At 43.6% G+C, this 24,504-nt stretch overlaps 1 protein-coding gene across 2 annotated transcripts in view; it reads left to right on the top strand.

Moving 5' to 3' along the window:
* LOC138246549 (sialic acid-binding Ig-like lectin 11) overlaps window positions 1-16,482 on the top strand; it is a 239,411-nt gene extending 222,929 nt beyond the window's left edge. For both annotated transcript variants that reach the window (XM_069201216.1, XM_069201219.1), the window contains one exon: window positions 15,752-16,482. In XM_069201216.1, the coding sequence (XP_069057317.1) occupies window positions 15,752-15,961 (210 nt within the window). In that variant the 3' untranslated portion in view covers window positions 15,962-16,482. The remainder of the gene's footprint in view (window positions 1-15,751) is intronic.
* The last annotated feature ends 8,022 nt before the right edge of the window (window positions 16,483-24,504 follow it).

Here is a 24,504-nt window from a genome sequence, read left to right as displayed (position 1 = left end):
GACCCCCCTGATGTTCCGGATCTTGGCGGTGGCCCATCCGGAGTTGGATGGGCGCTTGAGGGCATCATAGCAGCCACAAGGGGGTGAGTACACTCTCATTCAGATGACTCTGCACGCATTACAAGGTGTCTGGGTGGGGAGGTGGGTAGTGGGTTTCCCTAGGCCAGGGCGAACTTTGTAGGCAAGGTACCTTGTGTGGCAGGCTATGTGGCACCCCAACCCCACCAGTGTTAAGAACCATCTACACCTAGTCAGGCTCCTGTGACTTCCAGGTGTGCAGCAATTGGTCTTAGGCCTCGAACTCCAGGGTCAGCTGAAATTTCTAGGAACTGTCACTGCATGGCGTAGTGCAGAGGGCTGCTCCATGTGTGTTGTGTCCGTCAACGGTAGTGGTGTTGCATGCACTGAACATGTCTTTCTTCTGTCTCCTCCCCTTTTTGTGGTCTCCCTGTTCTTGTGTGCAATAGCATCATCAGACGGAGGAGCATTGGCACCGGAGCGGGAGGGAGCTGTAACCCACTTGGCCCTGGAGGGTGAAGCAACGGAGTCTGAAGCCACCAGTGGGACGGAGTGCGAGGGGAGCTCCACGGCGGGGACAGGAGCAGACAGCAGCGACAGCGACGACTCCTCTGATGGGAGCTCCCTTGCGGTGGCAGGCACCTCTGTGCCCACCGCATCAACAGGTACAGCCGCCACCCCCCCTACCATCACCACCCTCCCAGCAGCCCCTCAGCGTGTGTCCTGTGCCCGCTCACCCAGGAGGGTGGGCATCTCCTTCGCCCCAGGCACCTCAGGCCCTGCCCCAGTCAGCCCTGCTTCCCTCAGTGAGGAGGCTATTGACCTCCTGAGATCCCTCACTGTTGGACAATCTACCATTGTGAATGCCATCCAGGGTGTAGAGAGGTATTTGCAACAAACAAATGCATACCTGGAGGGCATTCATTCTCGGCAGGCAGCCCAACAGAGAGCATTTCAGGCTCTGGCCTCAGCACTGATGGCAGCCATTGTCCCTGTGTCTAGCCTCCCCCCTCCAACTTCCTCCACCCAGACCCAATCCCCTGTACCTCAGCCTATCCCAAGCACACCATCAGACCAGCATGCACACATATCAACACACAAGAGTGGCTCAGGCAAACATAAGCACCCCACATCCCACAGGCACAGACACAAGCACCATCCCCATGCAGTCACAGCAACATCCACTGCCTCCACTGTGTCCCCCTCCTCTACGTCCTCCTACTCCCTCCCTGTCTCGTCTCCACTCACACCTGCATGCACTATATCCTCAGTCACTACCTCCATCACCAGCACGCCCATCTCCATACACGCTCACATGCACTCACCACCCCCACTACCATTCACAGATCCCCTGTGTCCTCTCCCAGTGTGTCAGTGAGCCCTCCTCCCAAAGTACACAAATGCAGGCACACACCCACCCAACAGCCATCCACTTCACAACAGCCTCCGGCCCATGCACCTTCACCCAAATTCAGCAGACGTACACCTCCTACAACCACTACCCCTACCTCCACTCCCAACCCCCTCCATCTTCCCATCCCAGTGTGTCTAAAAAACTCTTCCTGGCTAACATTGACCTCTTCCCTACACCTCCCTCCGTCCTTCACCTAGGCCCAGGCTTTCCAGGTCCCAGCCCAGCACATCAGCCACCAAATCCCCAGGCACAGTGGTGCCAGCAACTGCGGGGTCATCGAGTGCGCCACCCATCAGGGCTGCCAGTGTACCACGTAGCGAGGGCAAGGACATTCCGCCACCTGCCAAGGTGAAAAAGGTGCCCACATCCCAGAGGGATAAGTCTAAAGTACCAGCCACCAAGGGCTCAGCAAAAATCAAAGGGGATAGTGGCAAGACAGCTATTGCACCATCAAAGCTGGGTAACGGCCAAAAGCTGAAGAGCAGGTCAGGAGAGGGCATGGTGGCACAGACTGAGGGACCAGTGTCACACTTTCTGTCCATGACCACGCCAACCTGTATGGCGGTGAACACTGCTAGCTTCCCCGCCACCACAACCGCCACCTACACTGCCACCTGCACCCCCCCGGCATGTCTACAGCCACAGCGACAGTCCACAGCCTGTTTCCCAGTGGGCAGCCGTCCGAGGCTGCAGGAGACGTCCTGCTTTTTCTCTCAGCCGGTGCTGACCCATACACTGCCGCCAGCACCGTCACCACAGACACCGCCACAAGCACTGCCGCCACAGACACCGCCGCAAGCAGCGCTGCCACAGACACCGCCGCAAGCACCACCGCCACAGACACCGCCAGGTTCCTCGGACACTGGCACCACAGCTGACATGGCTACCATCTCCAGTGGTCAGTCGTCTGAACCTGGAGGAGAGTTCCTGGACCCTGGGCAGCTTCCATGAGGCATGACTTCCATCACTGTTTGCACCTGCAGGTGGAATGCGAAGCCGCAGCAGTGTGGGGTATGTTGCTGCCTCCATGGCGTATCATGCTACCTGAACCTCTCCAATCTCGTGGCATGCACACCCAGGTGAGGGAATTGTACCGGCCACACTGCACTTTGAGCATTCTGGGCACCATGCCCCCTCCAGAACCAGGGGAGTATCACATCCACTACCTCAGTCCTTGGCAGGATGAAGCACTCAGGGCACCAGGCCCCCTCCAGAACCAGTGGAGACTGTTATCCACTTGAGAGACTGTGGCTTTGCACTCCCCAGGATAAAGCAGTGGGCAACCCACCCACTGGAGAGACTTGAGAGACTATGGCTTGGCACTCCCCAGGATAAAGCAGTGGGCAAACCACCCACTGGAGAGACTTGAGAAACTGTGGCTTAGCACTCCCCGGATAAAGCAGTGGGCAAACCACCCACTGGAGAGACTTGAGAGAATGTGGTTTTGCACTCCCCAGGATAGAGCAGTGGGCAAACCACCCACTTGAGAGACTTGAGAGACTGTGGCTTTGCACTCCCCAGGATACAGCAATGGGCATGGAGCCCCCCCTGTGCAGCAGTGGTGTTGTGCATTCATCTGGCTGAGGTTCCCCCCTCCCCCTCCCCCTACCCCAGAGTTGCCTGTGTATTTTCGATCTGATGCCCCAGCAGTGTCCTCTCCATTTCGAGTCAGGTATCATGTGTGGGCTTCACCCATGCATTTTGGGCCCAGTGGTCCACGGACAATGATTGGTACACTATCCGGACTTGTGTAGTTGGTGTACATATTTGTATATACTGAATTTTGACTTTTGACTAGTGGATTTTTAATGATTACAATAATTACTATCATTTACTTTTATCCTTGCGTTCTTCCAGGGGGTGGGGGGGTGTATATGTAATGTTGATGCATGTATTTGTGTATATGTTGTTGTGTGTGAGGGTGAGGGTGGGGTGTTCCGAGTGTGTGTCACTGTCTTTCCTCCCGCCTCCCCTGTGTTGTAGGTGCAGTACTCACTGTAGTCGCTGCCGCCGCCGTTCATACTCCTAGTAGAAGAGGAGGTAAACCACCATAGGTAACACCTGAAGTTCAGGCTCCATGGCGTCCTGGTTCCTCGTTGGGTGTTGAGAGGTGAGTGTTTTCCCTTCTGTGTAATGTTTCCACTGTGCTTATGATCGCGTTGGTTCTGCCCCGGAAAAGGTGGCGGATAGGCACCTTGAAATACGGTGGGCGGTACTTTGTCTTCCGCCGGTCTGTTGGCGGTTACCGCCGCAGTGTTTGTTTCTACCGCCGTGGCGGTCGGAGTGTTAAAGTGACTGTCTATGTTGGCAGTTTCCACCACGGTCATAATCCCATTTTTTTTCTGCCGGCCTGTTTGCGCTATTACCGCTGCTTTAACACCGACCGCCAGGGTTGTAATGAGGGCCAACATTCTTTACCCTCTTTTCTGAGCATGACTGACTCTGGAAAAATACAATTTAAACAACAATTTTTTTTTTTTTAAACAATAGCTTGCAATTTCATGTGATTTATGATTTATTATTGCATTTTAGTAGTAAATAATGTCATTCAGTAATAATGGATTATGAAATATTTCATGAATTGTATTCAGTTATATGATTGATATTTATTTTGTAAATTATGTAGCATTGATTTATTTTTGTTATGTTATTTGCGGGCAGCTAGGTTTGTAGGGCTATTGGGTAAGAAGATATTGAATTATTAGTTAACAATTCATTAACAATTAATTATTGATTGTTTATTACTTTGTTGATTTTGTATTATGTAATTTATTGAATATTTGTTCAGTTTACTTATAATTTTAGTTGTGAGCTGCCAGGTTTGTAGGGCTCTGGGGTCAGAAGTTAGTTGATTAAGTAATAGTTAATTAACAATTGATTATTAATTGTTACTTATTTAATTATTTTTAAATTATGTAAAATATGGAGTACTGATTTATTTTACTTATATATTAATTGCAGGATGCTAGATTTGTAAGGATGTAGAGTGGGAAGTTAAGTGATTAATATGTAAACTATGGCATTTTTGTATGTTTTAGGTGTGGGCTGATAGGTTTGAGGAGGTGATGGGTAGGAAATTATTTAATTATTGATTGAAAAACAAATATTTATCAATTTAAATAGTAATTATGTACATCAATTAATTGTTTTTAGTTTTTTAATACAAATGTAAGAAATGTTATATTACATTTTTTTTTCTTTATTCATAGGGTTATACATATATATAATGTGTTTGAGGTGGAGTACTTTCCATACTGTTGCCTAGAGTGCAACAGGAGTAGTAAAACCACCCTCTTTGCAGTTCAACACGTTCCCTACTGTTGCACTTTTTGGAGTCAGAATAGTAACATTCACTACTCTAAAATCCAACACTTTCCATACTGTTGCACAAACTGGAGTGGGAATAGTACATTTTACTCATCCAAAGTACAACACTTTCTGTACCATTGTGAGGTTTAAAGAGGGAATATTAAATATTACCCCTCTGAAACCAACGCTTCTTGATGGGGCCCTGTTTGGAGCGACAATATTAAATCTAACCCCTCCGAAGTCCAACACTTTCCCTATTGTTGAATAAACTAGAGTGGGAAAAGTATATTTATTATTCTTAGACTTCAATTGTTTTCATAATGTTGGTTAAAAAGATTTTATAACTTTGATTGTTTGTTTTTTATATTTTATACTAAAATTTGCACATTTTTTATATTGCCTAAATCCATTGGTATATTTTTGTAATTGAATTCTTTATATTCTTTATTGTTTCATTTTAGATATATCCAAAGGTTACAGAGGTGTTATAATTAGGAAACAGAATTAAAAAAAAAACACAGAAATTCACTAGAAAAAACTAAAGTTACAGGGACGTTATATTTAGGCTCACATTTTAAGCGTACCAAACCATAGAAATTCACCTGTTAGAGTTATCTCAAGTAACTATAACTCGTGCCTTAAGGTAACTATAACTCACACCCCCGCCAGGCACAGTTTTTTCATCAAAAATGTTACTGCAAAAATTACACTGATAATATCAATGATATTATCAAAAATGTCATGAGTGTAAATATTTGTGCAGTAATTAGCAGCGCATGGCGTGGGTTTGAGTTATAGTTACCCTAGGGCACGAGTTATAATTACTTGAGACAACTTGAGGGTGGCGGTCCCCAGGGTCATCTGTGGCTGTACGAGGGGGGGTGCGTGCCCCCCTCCAATGAGCATTGCCCTTGGGAGGTGGTGGCCCCATGGTGCTCACGGGTTCAAAACAGACCCCTTCACTATTTTATTCTAGACCTGATGAGGTGGCGGTCTCCTTGGCAGCAGGCAGGGCTGGGTGGCCCCACTGCATTTACATTGTGATTAGCTCCGGTGAGATAGTAGTCACTTGGGCTGCAGGGGGACTGGGCAGCTCCCCACATCCATTAACACTAATGCTCAGAAAGGTGGCGGTGTCCTGGGCAGCGAGCTGGGCGCACCCCCCCCCCCCGGTTAGATTGTGATTATCCCCCGGGAGGTGGCACTACCCAAGTCTGCCACGGGCCAGGCACCCCTGCATCCATTTAAACTAAAGTCCTGCATTAGATCACGTTGACTCCCAGGGGAGGTGGTTGTCCACAGGACTGCTGGGGGCCTCGCAGATACAAGCACAGGCTTGTTTTTTTTTTAATTTTCCCCAGATCCGCGTATCTGCCATGAATTGTGTTGAAAATGATAAAAAAGTAAATTTTTACTCTGGGGTTGTCCGTCTGTGACCCCAGCACCAGAGCTAAAGGGTCGGGGTGACTCTACCCTAGCCCCTTTTCTTACTTTTTTACTTTTTTTCCTGGGTGTCGGCTGAAGCTGAGTCGTAAGATGGCTGCCAACACTTCCTTGTTGAACAGTTGGAGGCCATTGAGATCTCAGCACAAGACCAGAAAACTACTGACCAGATTTACATAAAATAACTAAAAGGGCTCTTTCTGGGCTAAGAGCTACCTTTCTGACAGCTTTGGTGTAATTCCGTCCAGTGATTTGCGCGCTATTGCTTTTCAAAATCCCAATGCAAAAATAAATGGAGAAAAAGCTTTTTGGGACCCCCCCTTTCTCAGACCTGCTTGACAGATCACCCAGAAACCTTGCAGTCAGACGCTGAAGTGAGTGTCGTATTTTCTTGAAAAAGTTTGTGAATATTCATCAAATGGTGCCAAAGTTATTAGCAAAACAAAAAACACTTTTTCTATAGAAACTAGGGTGTAACTATAACTACCTAGTGGCAGTAGATATATATATATATATATATATATATATATATAGAGAGAGAGAGAGAGAGAGAGAGAGAGATAGATATACACACACATATATATGTGTGCATATGTGTTTGTGTGTGTGTGTGTATATATATATATATATATATATGTATATAAATATATATGCTGCACTTTACAAAACCTGGCTATGTAAGGTGTAGCAAAAGCATGAAATCATCACCCCTCAAGGTCCAACAAGCTCCCCCAGTGTGTAGTAGATTGCACTGGGATACGTAACACTACACCCCATTAAAGTCCAAAATGTCCCCAATGTAGCTTACATTAGAGTGGATTTAATAAATATACACCCGCTAAGCCCCAACACATTTCCCAATATGGCTTAGATTGGAGTGGGAATAGTAAAGCTATCAATTTCACCAACAAGTTTTAAAATTTAGTGGTAATAGTATGTGGTAATAGTGGTAATATTAAATACTCATCCATCCAAGCACATTGCGTTTATCAATGTGGCGTAGATTTCAGTGGGATGGTAAATGTACACCTCTCAAAGGTCTCCAATTTCCTATAGCCTATCTGCACCCCTCAAAGGCCAATAATTGCCCCAATGTGGCTTAGATTGTAGTGGGTGAAATAAATATACACCCCTCAAAGTTGAACACATTCCCTATCAGGGAGCTGAGGCCAATGCCATTGTACACAGCACCCTCAGAATGCACCTAGTCTGCAGTAGCAAACAGTGTGCATTCCTTGGGTGCCGACAGGTGGGCCCCTGCACTGCCCCTGTGGTCCACAGCACTGCCTTTCCGCCACCTTTTCATGGTGGGGACCCTGGCGGAAAGCAAAGTTGTTATCAGCACGGCAGTGCCGAACTTGGCTCCACCGTAGCTGACCACAACGTTGACCATCGGGATCCCTGATCCTGGGGGTGGCAGCAGTTTCCTGGTGGTCCAACTACCAGGATTGTAATCTGGTGGTTGCACTCCCAGGAGTATGGTGCTCTGACGCCACCGTGGGTTTAGCAGTTCAAGGCACGCCAAACCCTTAATGAGGCCTAAAATATTTGGATTGCATTTATAAAATTAACTATCATTTTAGTTTTATTGCATTGCATTTATAGATAGATACATTGATAGCTAGATTTGATAGATATATGTATATTTATCAAATATATTTTCGAAACATTCAATACTAATGCAAATATTTTAAAACATTTAAATAAAAAAATATTTAACATGATCAGAATTCAAAATTATTTAAAAATAAAATGTAGTGTAAGATAAAATACCAATTATTGAAACTTTATTACAAAAATATAGGGCCCGATTAGGAGTTTGGCGGTCCAACTGTTGGACTGCCAATGCGGCACGATGGAGGCCACTACCAAGTTGGCAGCTTCCAGACCGCCCCAGTATGATGCTCCCAGGGGGCTGGTCGGACAGTCAGTGCAGTGGCATCCCTAAAAGAGAGCAGAGGCCAATGCCAGATGGGCTGATTGTGCTGACAAAGGGGCCCCTGCACTGCTCACACAACATTGGCAGTGCAGAGGGCCCTGATGGCCCCGTCTCTGCCTTTCTACCAGCCTTTTCATGGCACGGTGCCTGCCATGGAAAGGCCAGTAGAAAAGCAAGTCGTGATCAGCCTGGCAGTGCTTGCACCACCACCAAAGTGGTCAGATCCATGATCCTGGCAGTGGTAGTGGTCTTGTGGCAATCCGACTGCCAGCAACCTAACTGAACTGTCGGACTGCCAAGGATACGGCGGTCGGGCCACCACCACGGGTACCACCGTACTCATAATCAGGCCCTCAAATATTTACATCTAAGCATAAATATACATATACAACCTATTACAAGTAAGTTCTAGAAATTTGCATTACTGTTTTTTTAGTTACATAAAACACATCAATAAATTGTAAAATGCATTCAAATTTAACAAATCCCCACCTTGCCCCTCTACAACTCCTACATCTGCTCCTAAAATGTTTTAAAATATTTGAAACATTTAAATAATCCAAAATATTTAATAAGAAATAAATATTAGCAAATAAATATTTTAAAAACTAATATATTCAATTTGTATTCAAATATTTCACATGAAGTACAACCATTACATTTAATAAAAAATATACCAATAATTAAAATTACCCCCACCCTATTTCCCCGTAATCTATAACCTGACCTCTAAAACATTTTACAGTTTCAAATCATAAAAACTAAAATACAAAATGCACAAAAAATAGAAAATAGCCATGTTAAAAACAAAATAATATGGCAATGATATTCTTAAAAATATAAATAATACTAAAAAAATATTATCTGTGATATTTAAAACAATGACAGTTTGGCCATTGCAATATAAATGCAATTATATTAATGTATCACAATATTTTTCCACCAATATTTTGGTAAAGCACCTATACCATATTTTCACTTAGGGCATTTATTCAACAATATAGAAATTGTAGTCTTTCTTTGCATCAATTGAACATAGCTGTTAATAATTATTTATGTATGAATTATGCATGTATTTATGTGGTAATGCTGTAGTGCGGCAGTTCCCAACCTTTTGACTTCTGTGGACTCCCAATTTAGCATTAATGGAACCCGCGGACCCCCATTGAATCATGATTGGAATCCGGGGACCCCCCACTGAGTAATCAGTAAAAGCTGTGGACCTAGTCTGCTAATATTATTTAATTTTCTAAGCAGTCGCGGACCCCCTGAGGAGGCTTTGCAGACCCCCAGTGGTCCCCGGACCACAGGTTGAGAACCACTGCTGTAGTCTAAACATATCCAAATTTCACCACAGTGCAGCACATGGAATAATGTCAATGTCTAAAGGAGAGGAATCTTAGTTGTGAATGGTTAATGCATTTTAATCTTTAGTTTTTTAAGAGGTGAGTCTTCTTAAATTGGAGAAATAATAGGGTGGAACTAGTGGATACATGGAAATTGTTCCAGATCCTGGTTGCATAGACAGAAAAGTAATGCGGTTTTGTTATTTCTTTTCCCACTTATTAGTCTGCTGCCTGATGGTGTCCTGACTACATGTGGATGTGATTCACCAGAGATGGTGAGCTGCTCTGTGAGATAACCTGGGATGCTGATCATGATAGCTCTATAAATGGTGCCACTGGTTTGGAAGGTAGTCCAGGCCAGCAAGGGGAGGAATGAAGTTCCATCAGGGTGGGAGTAATTTGATCATATTTCTTAAGGACTTAGATGAGATGTGCTGCAGCATTTAGAATGCTCCTGAGGGATGTCAGTGTGAAGTGTTCACTCAGGACATCAGCACTATCCAGATAAAAGAGTATGAGAACAGCGCTTCTCAACGCCCCTTCTGGAAGTAATGTTTTGACTTTCATGGAAAGAGAGAGGTAGTTCCAGGCCTTCTGTGGATTTTGACAATGTTGATGGCGAAGTCGATGTTCAGGGTGAATCCAAGTGATTTGTCGTTGAGTAAACGTTTGGGTTCAAAGCCGACAAAGATCACGTCATTGAGCCTTGTTTGTATTGCACCTTTCTTTTGTTATTGGCTTAACATAAATTCCATCTGGCTGGGATGAGCTTTAAGATGTTGCAATACATCCAGGTCTGGAGGAAAGCCCAGGACTGGAACATGGTATCAGAACAACATAGACAATGGAGGTGAAAATGAGAGGCACATTGGACATTCTGTGGATGAGGTTACTCAATGGAGAACTTAATCTAGTTTCTTTCTTTGCTTTATGGCACCTTTATGTCTAATTTAGTAATGGTAAAAATGAGGGTGATAGTCCTAAATTGTGTAGAAATGTATAGAGACTGAATGAGCTACTCGGGCATTGAACTTGGAAACCTGAGAGCCATGATAATAAAACATATAGGCCCTCATTCTGACCCTGGCGGTCGGCGGAGAGACGGCGGTCGGACCGCGAACAGACCGGCGGTATTAAAAATGGCATTCTGACCGCGGCGGTCCCCGCCGCGACCGACCGCTACTTCTCCACTCCGACCGCCACGGCGGTCATGACCGCGGGGCTGGAGTTTGCGCACTCCGGCCCGGCGGTCGTCCCAAGACCGCCAAGGGTATTATGACCCTGCCTACCGCCGCGGTTTCTTGCGGGCGGGAACCGCCGTGCGAACCATGGCGGTAAGCACTATCGGGGCCAGGGAATTCCTTCCCTGGCACTGATAGGGGTCTCCCCCACCCCCCACTACCCACCCGAGTCCTCCCCCCACACCCTCCACCCCCCTGCCACCCCCCAGAGGTGGTACGAACCCCCTCCCCACCCCCACCCCGACATGCACATACATGTACCCCGACATGCACACACCCCCAACATGCACATATACACACCCCCTACACACACATACACAACGGGGACACATACCCGCACACATACATGCCGACATGCGCACCTGCCGAACAGCACACATTACCCATAGACACAGCAGCACCCCCCGCCCGCATACACGCACTCACACACCCCCTCTACACACTCACACGCACACCCCCATGCACGCCCACATCACACAACACCCCCCCACCCCCTCCCCTCACGGACGATCAACTTACCTTGTGCGTTGGTCCTCCGGGAGGCGACGGGAGCCATAGGGACGTGACCGCCAACAGAAGACCGCCAACAGAAGACCGCCACACAGAAATGTGGGTCGTAATTCTGTGGGCGGTGTTCTGCTGGCGTGGCGGTGGAGGTTGACCAGTCTCCACTTTCCCGCCGACCGCCAGTGTGGCTGCTGGCGGTTTTCCGGCGGAACGCTCCCAGCGGTCAGAATGCGCACAGCGGCACACCGCCGCGGTCGGCGGTCTTCACCGCGGCGGTAACTCAGCGGTCTTGCGAAAAGACCGCCAAGGTCAGAATGAGGGCCATAATGTGCATAAAAAGCAAAAGAAACAGCAATTAGCAAATTTCATAGCTATAAATAAACGCTGATAAAGGAATGACCCAAAGAGTGCAAAATAATAACATTTAGGAATGCCCTATGAATGCATTGGCAGCAAAGGAAGAACACTTTATGAGAATGTTTAAATGATGGCGTAGTGAACTTTTGGGAAATGGTCAGACAAGAAAAGACGGGTTAGAATGATTCTTTAAGGTAAGTATAAGTGTGGTATTTTGCTATGCTTATCATATATTCAGTGTTTGCAGAACAGAATTTTCACAGCCCTGTAACTGAATGGCAAAAAAATAGCCCACACATGCAGTTGTTTTCATGCATGTGGTGGTCCAGTCAGAGAAACTTATTTAATAGTCACCCTGTCCTGCATAAAGTGGACAACATTTACAATGATCTATCAGCTCTGTGGTGGATGAGCTAGATAGAGATTAATCAGTGCAAAGATGGACCCCAAAGGGATAGCGACGGGCAATAGTGAGCCAGCCAAATTAATAATTTGATCATGGATCGTTGGGTCTGTCAGCACCTACCCCTGGTCCGCGCATCCTTTAATTTGAGGAGAGTTCCTGTACCGCACATTTTACTACAACAGTGAGGATTAGGTATGGTCTTTTTTAGGTCCTGATGAATCGCACCCCAATCTTTTTATACTAATTTAGCGAGAAACATGTTGACCTTTCCAATTTAGACAGTGTAGGGATATCCAACTCTGCCCTTTGCATACAAAATCCCTAGACTACAGGTTTTTTTTTTTTTACATTAGATACCATATTTCAACAGGGTGAAATAGACAGTATTCTTACTTTCCCCTTATTTTCTATGCTTTTAATCTTGACAGAGGCCCACATTTTCGATAAATATTCTATTACATGGTCCCTCTAGTCAATTTTAACAGTTCATTTCACCAATCCCACATTACTGCATTCACCACTGGCAAATATTTCCAACAAGTTCTCCGGCAAAGAGCCACCTTGAGGGGCTCGTTAGCCATTGCATTGCCGGTCCGACGAGGAGCAAAGCCTGATGATGAAGCCTGTCACCAAATGGTTGTTCCTTATTTTGGACAGTTACAGGGACCTATTGATCTCTCCCAGACTGGGGAAGATCAGTTATCTTCATTGTGGAACTGTGCATTCATTCTTTTGTGACTTGTAAGGGAGTATTGTGTACATGCCAATTTCTTTTCAAAAACTCACACCATATAAGCCCTTCTTTTTTGTTTTGTCAAAACAAACCACACCTTGTTTTCGTAATATATGTGTGACAGTGTGCTCCAAGATGCACCATAAGCTACGTGCCACTCTCCTGCTGAATCGGCATGGCTCATTTGCCACATTTGTTCTTTGTGTGACACTTGACTCTTTCACAATCCATATGACTTCAGTGATGTTATATTAGTGGAACACCACTACTCTGAAAATGTTCTTGCACCACTGGGTATATTGTGCCCAGATGGCAGTGCCCATTCCTGTCAGCCTGCATGTTTCATCCTTCATAAGAAAGAGAAAAAAGGAACCTATAACCAACAAACAAAGTGCCACAAATAAAAAGATAATACAATCAGAAACAGAAATTAAAGAATAAGGAAAAAGTACATTATTACTGATTTACAGAAAGTGTTGTGAAACGTGCAAGAACCTCTGAGTTACTGAAGGCAACAGGATGTGGCTTATGCCAGGCTTGTGTTGAAAATAAAAAAGATTGCTTTCAGGGACCAATTTTTGGGGTATCATTCTATATCACCATCCCCTAAATTGGGTTACTTGTCTATTTAGATAATTTATATCTTACCAGATTGAGTCTACGAAGTGTGATTACTGAGCTAGACTATATTTCTAGTATCTGATTTCGAACTGCTGAGGTCAGACTTGCCTACTTTCATCACACTTGGAGAGTCAAGTGTACTTGACACTAGAAGACTTGAGAGCTAATCCTGGCTTTGCCACTTCAGCATAATATGCTGGCTGCAAATACTGCATTAAAATCTGTGCAGGTCACCAACTTTGTGGCAATTTCCTAGAGAAGACGGGGGTGTCACCTTCTGTACCCCATTCCCTGCAGTTGTGGTGTGCTAAGCGAGCTGAAAACTGTGAAACCTAAAGTCACAAGGGGCTATTGATGGGGAAGCCATTCAGCACAGCCAGTCACCTTCCTGCGCTGAACTGCATGAGAGGTAAAGGGAGGGAATGCTCTGCATTTAAGGCAATAGAGTGGATTCCTGTCCTCTCCCCTGCACTGGCATCCTTTTGTTGCAAGGGGGCCTGCATTTCAAGCAGGATTGTTTTTGTGCAGGAGGGACACCTTCCTGCACAGTAACAATTCTGGGAGGCATATTCCTCTTTCTATGTGTGCTGAGGAAGACATGAGTAGAAAAAGATAATTCTCCTTGTTACGCGTTCCCTGGAAAGGCGTAAGATTTTGGTGCATTTCCAGGTTTACAGGTTCTTGTAAATTTGGGAATGCATCAAAATCCATGGAATGAATTGCATGGGAACACCCACACAATGCCCATGGAATGCCTTCCCAGGGCAAATAATACAACGCACTGATTCGCGCTGTTTTGCATTTCACCAGATTTTTGGAGCCACTCAGAGCGACACAAAGTGGCTTTACCTGGCTTAAAAAATCTGACCTGGAGTGTGCATCACTCTTGCGTGATGCAAAGGGGCTCATAAATATGCTTATTGGTTTATTTTCAAATTTCCTTTTGTTATCAAAGTGTGTTTTCTATGACAATCACAATTTTGTCATATCCATCTACTACTTTCTTTTGATAAAAATGGAAGTTCTTTGAATAAGGCTTTTCGTATTAAGGCCCATATTTATACTTTTTTAGATCCGCATTTGCGCTGCTTTTTGACGCGAAAGCGGTGCTAACTTACAAAATACAATTACACAAATTACAAAAAAATGACACAAATGTGGTGGTAAAAAAGTATAAATATGGGCCTAAGTGTGCGATAAGTAATCACTAACATATATAAGTATAGTGTGAAAGTTATGAACACAAGACGTTCTGCCTTGCTACCTTGCTTCTCCTACTCAACCACATTATTTGATCTAAGGCAAATCATACTTGCCTGTGCCTATTTCTGGATAGTGAAAGGGACGTGGTTGGGAAGCTGGAGTGGAATGCTTAGGAACGTTTCCTCCTCAAAAATTATATATTTCTAGAGAATTATTTTGAAACAGGGAGACTTGCAGTTTTAAGGTAAGAAACAAAAATCGAAGGGGCTGTTGCAAAGGAAAAGGGAAAATAATAGCAAGAAACATTTTGTAGGGATGTAAAAAAATGGTCTGCGTTATTACACGTTATCGCTATGGTGCTTCTAGGCAGAGGCAAGTGCTGTAATTCAGCCCACACGTCGATGCATTTGGGCAGTGGCGGCTGGCAGTTTTAGAAGGGAGGGAGTGGGTGGGAAGCACACTCACACTCATTCTTTCACACACACAGTGAGTCAGTGAGACTGCTGACCCCACCCCACTCTGTTACGAAGTGTCACTGATTGACACTTGCCCTTGGTGCTTCAGGGCTTAAACTTGAAGCGCCCAGGTCGAAGTCAATGGGTGATGCTTCCCTTGTCACCTGGGGGAGGGCCTTGAGGCACCTTTGCTGAGCTGAGGGGGTTACGCCCACAGGACCTGTGACCTCATTAGCCCAGCAAAGTTCATCTCAGACAGCCAGGAGTCTGCACAAATCATGTATGTCTCGCTCCGGGCTGCCTCACCTGAACATGAAGAGTGTCTGTCAGGCTGACCTTTGTTCAGCCTGACCGGCACTCTTCATGAGGGGCAAAAGGTGGGGGGGGGTGGCCCCTCCGCCCTAAAGGACGGGCGTGCCTGCATATGGGGTGGTGATCAATGAGTTGGCCAAAGAGCCTATGATGTAAGGGGCACTGGCGAATACCGAGCATTCACCTTAGCATTGAACTGAAATATGGAAACATCCTACCATAGACTTTCCCCAATTACTGTTTTAATAAAAGCCTACTGCAGTTCCGAAATCAGGACAGAAGCTGAAAGGTATGCATATTTTGTCTAAAATAAAGATATAATGCAAAAATATATGTAGTTCATTTAGAAAGCATATGGAAAGAATAATACAATTATGGGAACTTCCTTGTATTCTCACCCTCTTGCCATTTTGTGCCTCAAATGTCCTTTCTTTGCATTGTGTGTAGAGTCCCATCGCTACAGAAGATCGCGATCACGGGGTTGGAAACAAGCCAGATACTGACGCCACACGTACTGAGCCCAAAGACGATATGTACGAGAACTTCGGGCAGGACAATCTCCAGTATGCGTCCATCGACTTCTCCAAACTAAAGCCCAAGAGCCAGACTACAGCTTACCTGGAAGAGACTTTGTACTCTGAGGTCAAACTGAACTAGCACAGAGCAGCGTATTTGGAAGTCTGGTGGAAATTATGAGAAGTGGAATGTATTTCGTGAGACCTTTAACGTCATGACTGATGTGCTGATTTTCTTGGCCCCACGAGTCTCCATTAGCACCATTAGACTAAGATGTATTCTCTATAAACCATGTGACCAACAACTTTTTCCCTATACTTTCTGGAGAACGTAACCCTTCTGTCATGGTTCCAGTAAGGAAAGATTCTGTGTCTCTGAACCTTTGATGAACGTGAAGCCATCCTATAAGCACCTCAAGACCCTCACTGATTTGCAGAGCTCTATAAATGTTTTATTGATTGCCTGCATTAGGCGTAAATGTGGATGGAACAAGAAGGAATGTGCTATTGGGTGCTGGTGCAATGTTTGGTCATAGATAAGTTAACATATGAAACATCGAGTCAGAACATTTTAATGTTCCAGTAGATTAATACATTTTAGATAAACCAGAATAAAGATGGAGATTGAAGGCTGTCAAAACCAATAAACTTGTCATCTACTCAGTCATTCTTACTGCTTTGCTGAATGTATAGAATTTTCTTTCTGTGTTCAGTTGAGACCACACCATGATCATTTCTTTAAAATAGTAATTTTAGTGCTTTCTGGGGTAGCCCTGTTTCTTTCAATTACAACTAATAACACACTCTTCATTTGGCTTTTGAAGTACCACCCGACCAAATGGCTATCACTCTCCGCTATCATTACATCTGTCTACCTCGGCTAATCAGGTCTATAAAGTACCAGGGTCCATCAAATTTGCAATTGCCATACTTTGCCAGCATGGTAATGGTCCAGAGTCACACCAGTTAACTGGAGATCATATTGACCATAGCTATCAAGGGTAGGTGTGGACTGGGTCCGAATGGAGGGCTTATAAACTGCACTGTGATAGCATAAGCACCATAGCTTCCTGGGGGTGTGTTATATTGATGATCTAGTAGTATTGAAGAACCGGGAAACTTGTCTACTAAGATTTTAGCTTAGCAGCCTAGTGATAGATCTAGCCCTTCTGCTGTGTAGTCCAATGGATAGTTGTTATGTCAAAGACTTCTTAATAATTAGGACAGGGGTGTCTGATGCGAGTCCTGTTCAGGTGAGGCTATCAATGAAGGAGTGTTCATGCAACCTTCCTGCGCTGCACTGTGTGACTAGGAAAGTGCAGCAATGCACCGTATCTAACATCATACATGCATTCCTGCCTTTTTCCCTGCCATCACAGGCAATGTCCTGTCTAGTGCTAAAGCAGGCACTCTTGCACCAAGGTGGAAGGGAGCCTGCTCTGTAAGCATAATTGTTTTTTTCTGCAGAAAGGAGCAACTTCCTGCACAAAAACAATCCCCTAAGGCATTTTCCTCTTTTTTGTGTGCATACAGCAAACATAGAAAGAGAAAAAAAATGAGGAGAAATAAACATATTTCTGCACATTACACCTCACTTGGGGAGGGTTAGCAGTTTTGGCACATTCAAGGGTCTCCCACTTAATGGTAAATCTGGGAATGCATCAAAATCCATGGGTGTTGCGTGGGGCAGAGTAATGCAATGCAGCAATTTGCGCAGTGTTACATTACTCTGGAGTAATCAAGCCAATCACTGCCACGCAAGGTAGCCTTGTGTGGCTTGATAAATCATGCTTTGAGTTGCGTCACTTTGCCACAATTCGTGCAAAAGTGACGCAATCGTTTCATAAAATCTGCCCCAAGTCCAAGTAGATATTTCATGGTTAGAGAAAAAAAGTACAATGAAATTGTCATAGTTGGGGGTAACTAGCTCTATTGACCCCTCTTCTTCTCTATCACGCAACAGCAGATCTACCTGAAATAAGCATTTTTCTTTCCTTTTCGATTTGTAGTTCAAAATCAGCAATCTCAATAATATAGCACATGACCTTTCCATCTCACTTTTAACCTTTAAAATTGTTTCTGCCTGATTAGCTTCTGACTTCTCAGTCCTCTCACTCATGTGCCTTCATTTCACTATTGTAGACTGGGATATACCTAATATCTCATTTCGTGGTTTGGAATTCCTCTGCAGAAAGTCCCGCAGGCCGAAATCCTAAGGATTATTAATAAACAGGCATAGCTTGCATGTGCCCCTGACAGATCGAAGTAGGACGCATTGTGTTCTCTGCATTCCTTTGTGAAGCCTTTTTGTTCCAAAGTCTGAAAAAGCTTTATTTTCGGGCCAATACCCACAAGAATGGACGTGACCCCTGACTTGCCCTTTGTGACACTGTGTTGGTGAACCCTGGCCTCAAAGGTGTCAAAATCAGTGCGAGGAGCACAGGGGCAGCTCGTCCTTACAGCTCCAGCCTGTTTTCTTTATTTTTTTCTTTTTACACTTATAGTGAATAACGTTTCATTATTTAATGTTGTAATAAAGAATGGAGTACAATTAGCTGAAATATAGCCTTCCCTGACAGCTGAGGTAAGTAAAAAAAGCACTTTTAAATGTATGTTATGTGCGTTTATGTGAGAGAGTATGTGTGTAAGTGTAAATGTGTATATGTGTATGAATGGCTGCGTGTATGAAATTGATGTTCAAATGTTGTGTGATGTCACTTCCGCTACTGTTAGCATTTTGGTGAATTGACATTGATGCCCACAAATTATTTCTCCATTGCCTACTTTGAACATCTTCTATTTGTTCTGATTCTTTTAGATCTGGGCTGAGAGGACTTTCACATCTCTACCAGTTTGAAAGGTGTTACGCTCAGTTACATCATGCCTGTCTTAGATCTCGAAACTGTTGTTATATGTCTCTTCTCAGTGTATTTTTTAGACCTAATGATCTGTCTTTACATCTCTTTGCGGTTATTTCATTTTCTGTGTTTTTGAGATTGTACAAATGTCCTTTCTTTTGTATTATTAAGACATTTGTCTAAGTCAGAGAGGTAGTGGGGTATAGTCCTAATCATCCTTCCTACATTTGTTTGTCTCTGAGTAGCTCTCTCATTCCAAGGTATAGAATGTAGTTTCTTTGATTGCCTATACTGTAACATTTCCTGGCTGCTCTTTGGATGTTGATTTTTAAAAATATTTTCTTAACAGATCTGCAGTTTTGATTATGTGCAACTTTGATACACCTTTTTGAATGACCATGAAGTTGTTCTGGACTGGATGGATGCTTACAAAATCTATCTCTGGTGAACAATTTGTGCCAATTTCCCTAGCAAGGGTGGGGGTTTGGACTAAACATTGAGGAAAAAATATTGTGTAGACAAAATATTGCGCCAAGTGGACCAAAATATTATGAAAAGTAAGTTTTTATGGCAAAGTAAATGTTTGCTTTACTTAACTACACATATATGTACCTTAACAATACACATTTCTTCAATGTAAGTAGATGTGGAGTTAAGAGTTGTAAATCTACACTTGCATATCACTTACACTAAACTCTTACCTTCTCGATATTTTGGTCCTTGATATTTTAGACTTGATATTCTTTGCAGACGATATTTTTATCATAGTTATTCTTTCTGTCAGACATCCTGAGTTTGATTAGTATTGTGTGCGTTTTTGCCGGATTAGGTAATCATTAATAAATCCAGTAAGAACAGTTGGATGCCAGAAACATGGATGAAATTAAGTTGTGCGTCAAAAACAAATTAACATTCACAGTTATTTCCCCAATGGAATAATTTTTGATGGAGTCAGTCACTGACAGCTTATCAGTATAGCTTGTGATAAAATATCCCATCTGTGAAACTCTAATTAAGGCCCTAAACCAAAAGGTGAAAACTTTGACTAGGATTAGCCACTTGATGTATTCAACATCTGCTTCACCACAATCATCCTAAAATTGCACATAGCACCACTGTATGTTAAATTCACAGGGGAACTAAATATATAGAGATGGAACGTTACACCAGACATAAGAGAGCACCTGGTAGACTTAATCTGCCATCCATTTACTGACTGTGGTCAGTACACGTGTTGTGGCAGTGCTTGCAGCACAGGTAGATGTGATTAAATGTGGTGGATAGTAGGGCAACATAGGACTAGCGGTGTGTAAGATTCATGTAATTTGCTTTTGTGTAATTGAACATTTTGGCACAAATACATTAAATACAATAAATGCAATTCCATCATTTTGTGCCATATTTTTGTGGAAAATGTGTCCTTGTGTCAATTTTGATACACTGATGCATTGAGCGGTTATCAAAATAGTATAGAATCACCGCAAACAACACCTGCTCTTGTTCTATTATCCCAGTGTGTTTGTGGTAAATTATTACGGCGAATGTGCATTTACTGGGAATTTTTACCACTAAAGGCTTATCATTTAGTGAATTAGAATACTTGGTTCATTTAAGGAATTTTGCACAGCAAGTGTGATGGAATATTCCTGAAATTACACAAATTATGTCATACATTGAAAGTGGAGCAAAGGAAATATTTATTAAGAATGAGTTAGTTACTGTAGCATTATTTGTCAAAACTTAAACAGATTATCTGAAATTTTATTTAACAAGTAATACAAATATTCAGTCAAAACTATTTTATTGTACTGCCGTATTGCATAATAACATACCTGTGTGGGGTGTATGGATGTGTTTTGAAACAGGTCCTCTATTTTGCCCAGAAGTGAATGCAACTACTCATCTACTCATGCCCTAGCTATAGCAACCAGTGACCTTGTAAAAGGGACTAATTATGAGAAAGAATATGTAAAAAGTGTTAAAAAACAGTTAAGCGGTTTAAGAATGGGGAGTCTGCGTGAAGAGTGGAGATGTAACAAAGTAGCATGAGTGGGAAAATAAGAACTAATTAAGATAGTGCTGTGTGGATCGCTAACCTGGCCTGACGGGGTTCTCTGAGCATGCAGCACAGGCCAGGATTTAAGGACAAGGTCTTCAAGGGTGGTGGAATGGAGACAGGATTCAGGTTTGCCTCAAAGAATAACAATCTTTCTACTTCCATCTGAACACTGGGGAACATCTCCTTCACCTGTAGTCTTTCTTCCTAATGTCTCGCACAATGTGTACCTGCTCTCAAATGCTTAAACTCAGTCTATAACAAGACTGCCTTCTCTGTTCCACTAAAGATGTTTGTAGGCAGGCAATGAGGTGCCTGTAGTAATTGAATAAATCACCCGATCTGAGGGCCGCCTTCCTTATTCTCCATTGGGTGCCATGATCAACCAGGGGCATCCAAATAGATATCTATGTCCCCAGTACTCAGACTTGCACAACACAAGGAGCTCTACTAACATGCATGTAATACACACTGACTGCATAAGCCTCTGTGCACAAGCTAGATGAGGGTGATGTCAGGGTCAAATTAAGACTCTGAATACCAGTTTCCTTCGCGGTCAGGGGCATAGGACAGGGAAACAGACTTCTTTACCATGTAGGGGACATTACAGTCTCAACAGTTACACAAAATCATTTGTGTGCCGCATCCATATCAACATCTTGCACAAATATAGCTTTTGCACTAAAAAGTTAATCTGCAATGGTGGTTCTAAATGAGGGTCAGAAAGGGCCCATCCATACCTCAGCAGTTTTGTCATTACTAACGTTTGGGCCTCACCACCTGATATTGCACTACGGAACACACATTAATATGCCCACTTTCCTTTCAATCCTAATTAGCAGGTGTTTAAAGAAATACTTGAGCCTACATGTTTGTTAATGCTTAAATTGTTTAAATATGACTTTGTATATATCTATTTATATAAAGAAAGATACATGCACCCCAATACAAACACACATTTTTAGGGGGTCCTAATAGTTTATTTTTATTCCGTTGTCTGTCCCACTTACAAATCACTTCTACAGGCTCCACTGTTGATTGATGCAGCTGTTTGTGTTGCTTTGTGTAGTGAAGTGTAAACTAGCAACAAGCACGAACCCTCCAATACAAGTTAGTAAATATTGGCCCATGTATTTTTGAGACAAAATGTAAACCAAATAAGGGCATACTCAGAGATTCTCTGAAACCTGCCTATTTATGTGCACTGAAATTGCTTCCAACTAAATGTTATGACTTGCATTTTTTAAGATTGGCTTATTGGTCTTTTGATTTTCACATTACACTCCTTTTGACTCCTTTGGCTTGTTTTTGCTCAAATGTTACCTTTTGGCACTGTAATTACTGCTGTATTTTTTTGAACAAATGTGTTGTTTTAGGTAATGTGTATCAAATGATAAATTAAGTAATCAACATTAAGATAACTGATCACTACTTATTATTATCTAATCGATATTAAGTATGGATAATTCAGTTGTGGCTAGTCCATGTTACATTGTCGTGAAATTTTCTATTAATTTGTGAGGACTCCTTCCCCTCATTTATATAACAGGCATGCACCTTTCTGACATTCTTAATACATTCCTTAACTTTTTAAACACTAATTGCAAGGTGTCTACGTGTAATAGTTTCATACATTTAGGGGCATATTTATACTCTGTTTGCGCCGAATTTGCGTCGTTTTTTTCGACGCAAATTCGACGCAAAACTAACTCCATATTTATACTTTGGCGTTAGACGCGTCTAGCGCCAAAGTTCATGGAGTTAGCGTCATTTTTTGGCGTGAACACCTCCCTTGCGTTAATGATATGCAAGGGAGGCGTTCCCGTCTTAAAAAATGACTCCGAGGCATGTGCGTGGTATTTATACTCCCGGGCAAAAATGACGCCCGGGAGTGGGCGGGGCAAAAAACCCCGCATTTGCGCCTCTTTTTAACGCCTGGGTCAGGGCAGGCGTTAAGGGACCTGTGGGCTCTGAAGGAGCCCAGAGGTGCCCTCCCCTGCCCCCAGGGACACCCCCTGCCACCCTTGCCCACCCCAGGAGGACACCCAAGGATGGAGGGACCCATCCCAGGGAAGAAAAGGTAAGTTGGGGTAAGTATTTTTTGTGGCATAGGGGGGCCTGATTTGTGCCCCCCTACATGCCACTATGCCCAATGGCCATGCCCAGGGGACATAAGTCCCCTGGGCATGGCCATTGGGCAAGGGGGCATGACTCCTGTCTTTGCTAAGACAGGAGTCATGTTGATGGGGGATGGGCGTCGAAAAAAAATGGCGCAAATCGGGTTAAGACGATTTTTTTGCCTCGACCTGACTTGCACCATTTCTGGATGCCCATACTCCATTTTCCCCCTACGCCGGCGCTGCCTGGTGTACGTGGTTTTTTTTCACGCACACCAGGCAGCGCCGGCGGCTAACGCCGGCTAACGTCATTGGATAAATACGGCGCCCGCATGGCGCTTCAGAATGGCGTTAGCCAGCGCTAATTTTTTTGACACAAAACTGCGTTAGCGCAGTTTTGCATCAAAAAGTATAAATATGGCCCTTAATTCTACTAGATAGAAACAGAACAGTCATTTTTATTTATATTCTGGATCCATTGTAAATGCTGAAGGACTTCAAGTGTATCTGCTAGCAAACTTCAAAACTGATAGAAAGATTAGTGATCTGGTGGTAAGCTTTTCTGAACCAAAGTGAGATTGACCAAGTGATGGGCAAACACTTCCCGGAATACAGATAAGACCAAACTGAAAAGGGAAGGAAGGTGAAATAGTTATCAGGGGTCATAAGGAAGGACAGCTCTTGCAAAGGGAACCACACGTTGTGCTTTTTACTGCAGTAGTTTCCAAATGCAAACAGCTAATTTGCTTACCAAAGAGATAATATGTAAGCACATCCTGCTTAAGCCACTTCCTCATCGCATGGAGTTTGTGCATTTCTCCAAACAGCACAGTTAGTAACTTTCATCTTCTTAGGGCCTGAGTTATGCTTCGTCGGACCATACTCTGTCTATCATGATGGAAGAGGACCTTACCGCCAAATTTAAAGATGACCACTGGTCATCTCTGTACATTGAAAGGAACATTGTGGTCATTTTCATTGCACAAAGAATTTGGTGGATGGCCACCGTCAGTTTGGATGACCATTCATCAACATTTTCAAACATTTTTTTTTCTCATACAAACTCCCAAAGCAGTTCTCATACCGTGGGCGATTTATTCCATTGGTTTGGGGGGGCCTTATTATTTTTTCTGTAATCTTGGCAGTGATGGACAGACAAAAAAGACATTACACTGTCTACCCTGAATAGGGTGGCGGTGTACTGTCATTCCTCCAACAGCCCCTACTCCTTCAGTCCGTCATAAGATGTTTTTCATCAACTGAGCTGTTTGGGGCTTCATCGACTGCAAACTCTGTTTGTCTCTAAATGAGGGGAGCAGGCCCAGGGGTTAAAAGATAGGGTACTCTGTCACTTTTTATATACTTTTCTGATAAAAATTGCTTGTTTATGAATCAAACTCAGATTGCTATTTGTTATTAATTATGTGCATCATACAACCATATTATTTGCAAGTCTAAAACCAAAATCTCTCTCAACTCATTCATTTAATTGCTGTGCCAATACAGAGCCAGCAGTTTTGCATACAAATCTAATGATCAGCCACCACCTTTCCTAAAAACACAGTACATAGCCTTACTGGTTACCTGCCAGCTCTCAAGCCCACTACAGTGCCTAGATGATAGGTCCCCTGCACAACTGTTATGCTATGTTAAC

Source organism: Pleurodeles waltl, chromosome 7 (genome assembly GCF_031143425.1).
Source record: "Pleurodeles waltl isolate 20211129_DDA chromosome 7, aPleWal1.hap1.20221129, whole genome shotgun sequence".
Classification (NCBI taxonomy): domain Eukaryota; kingdom Metazoa; phylum Chordata; class Amphibia; order Caudata; family Salamandridae; genus Pleurodeles; species Pleurodeles waltl.
The sequence above is the reverse complement of the archived record's forward strand: the minus strand, read 5'-3'. Positions and strand labels throughout refer to the sequence as shown.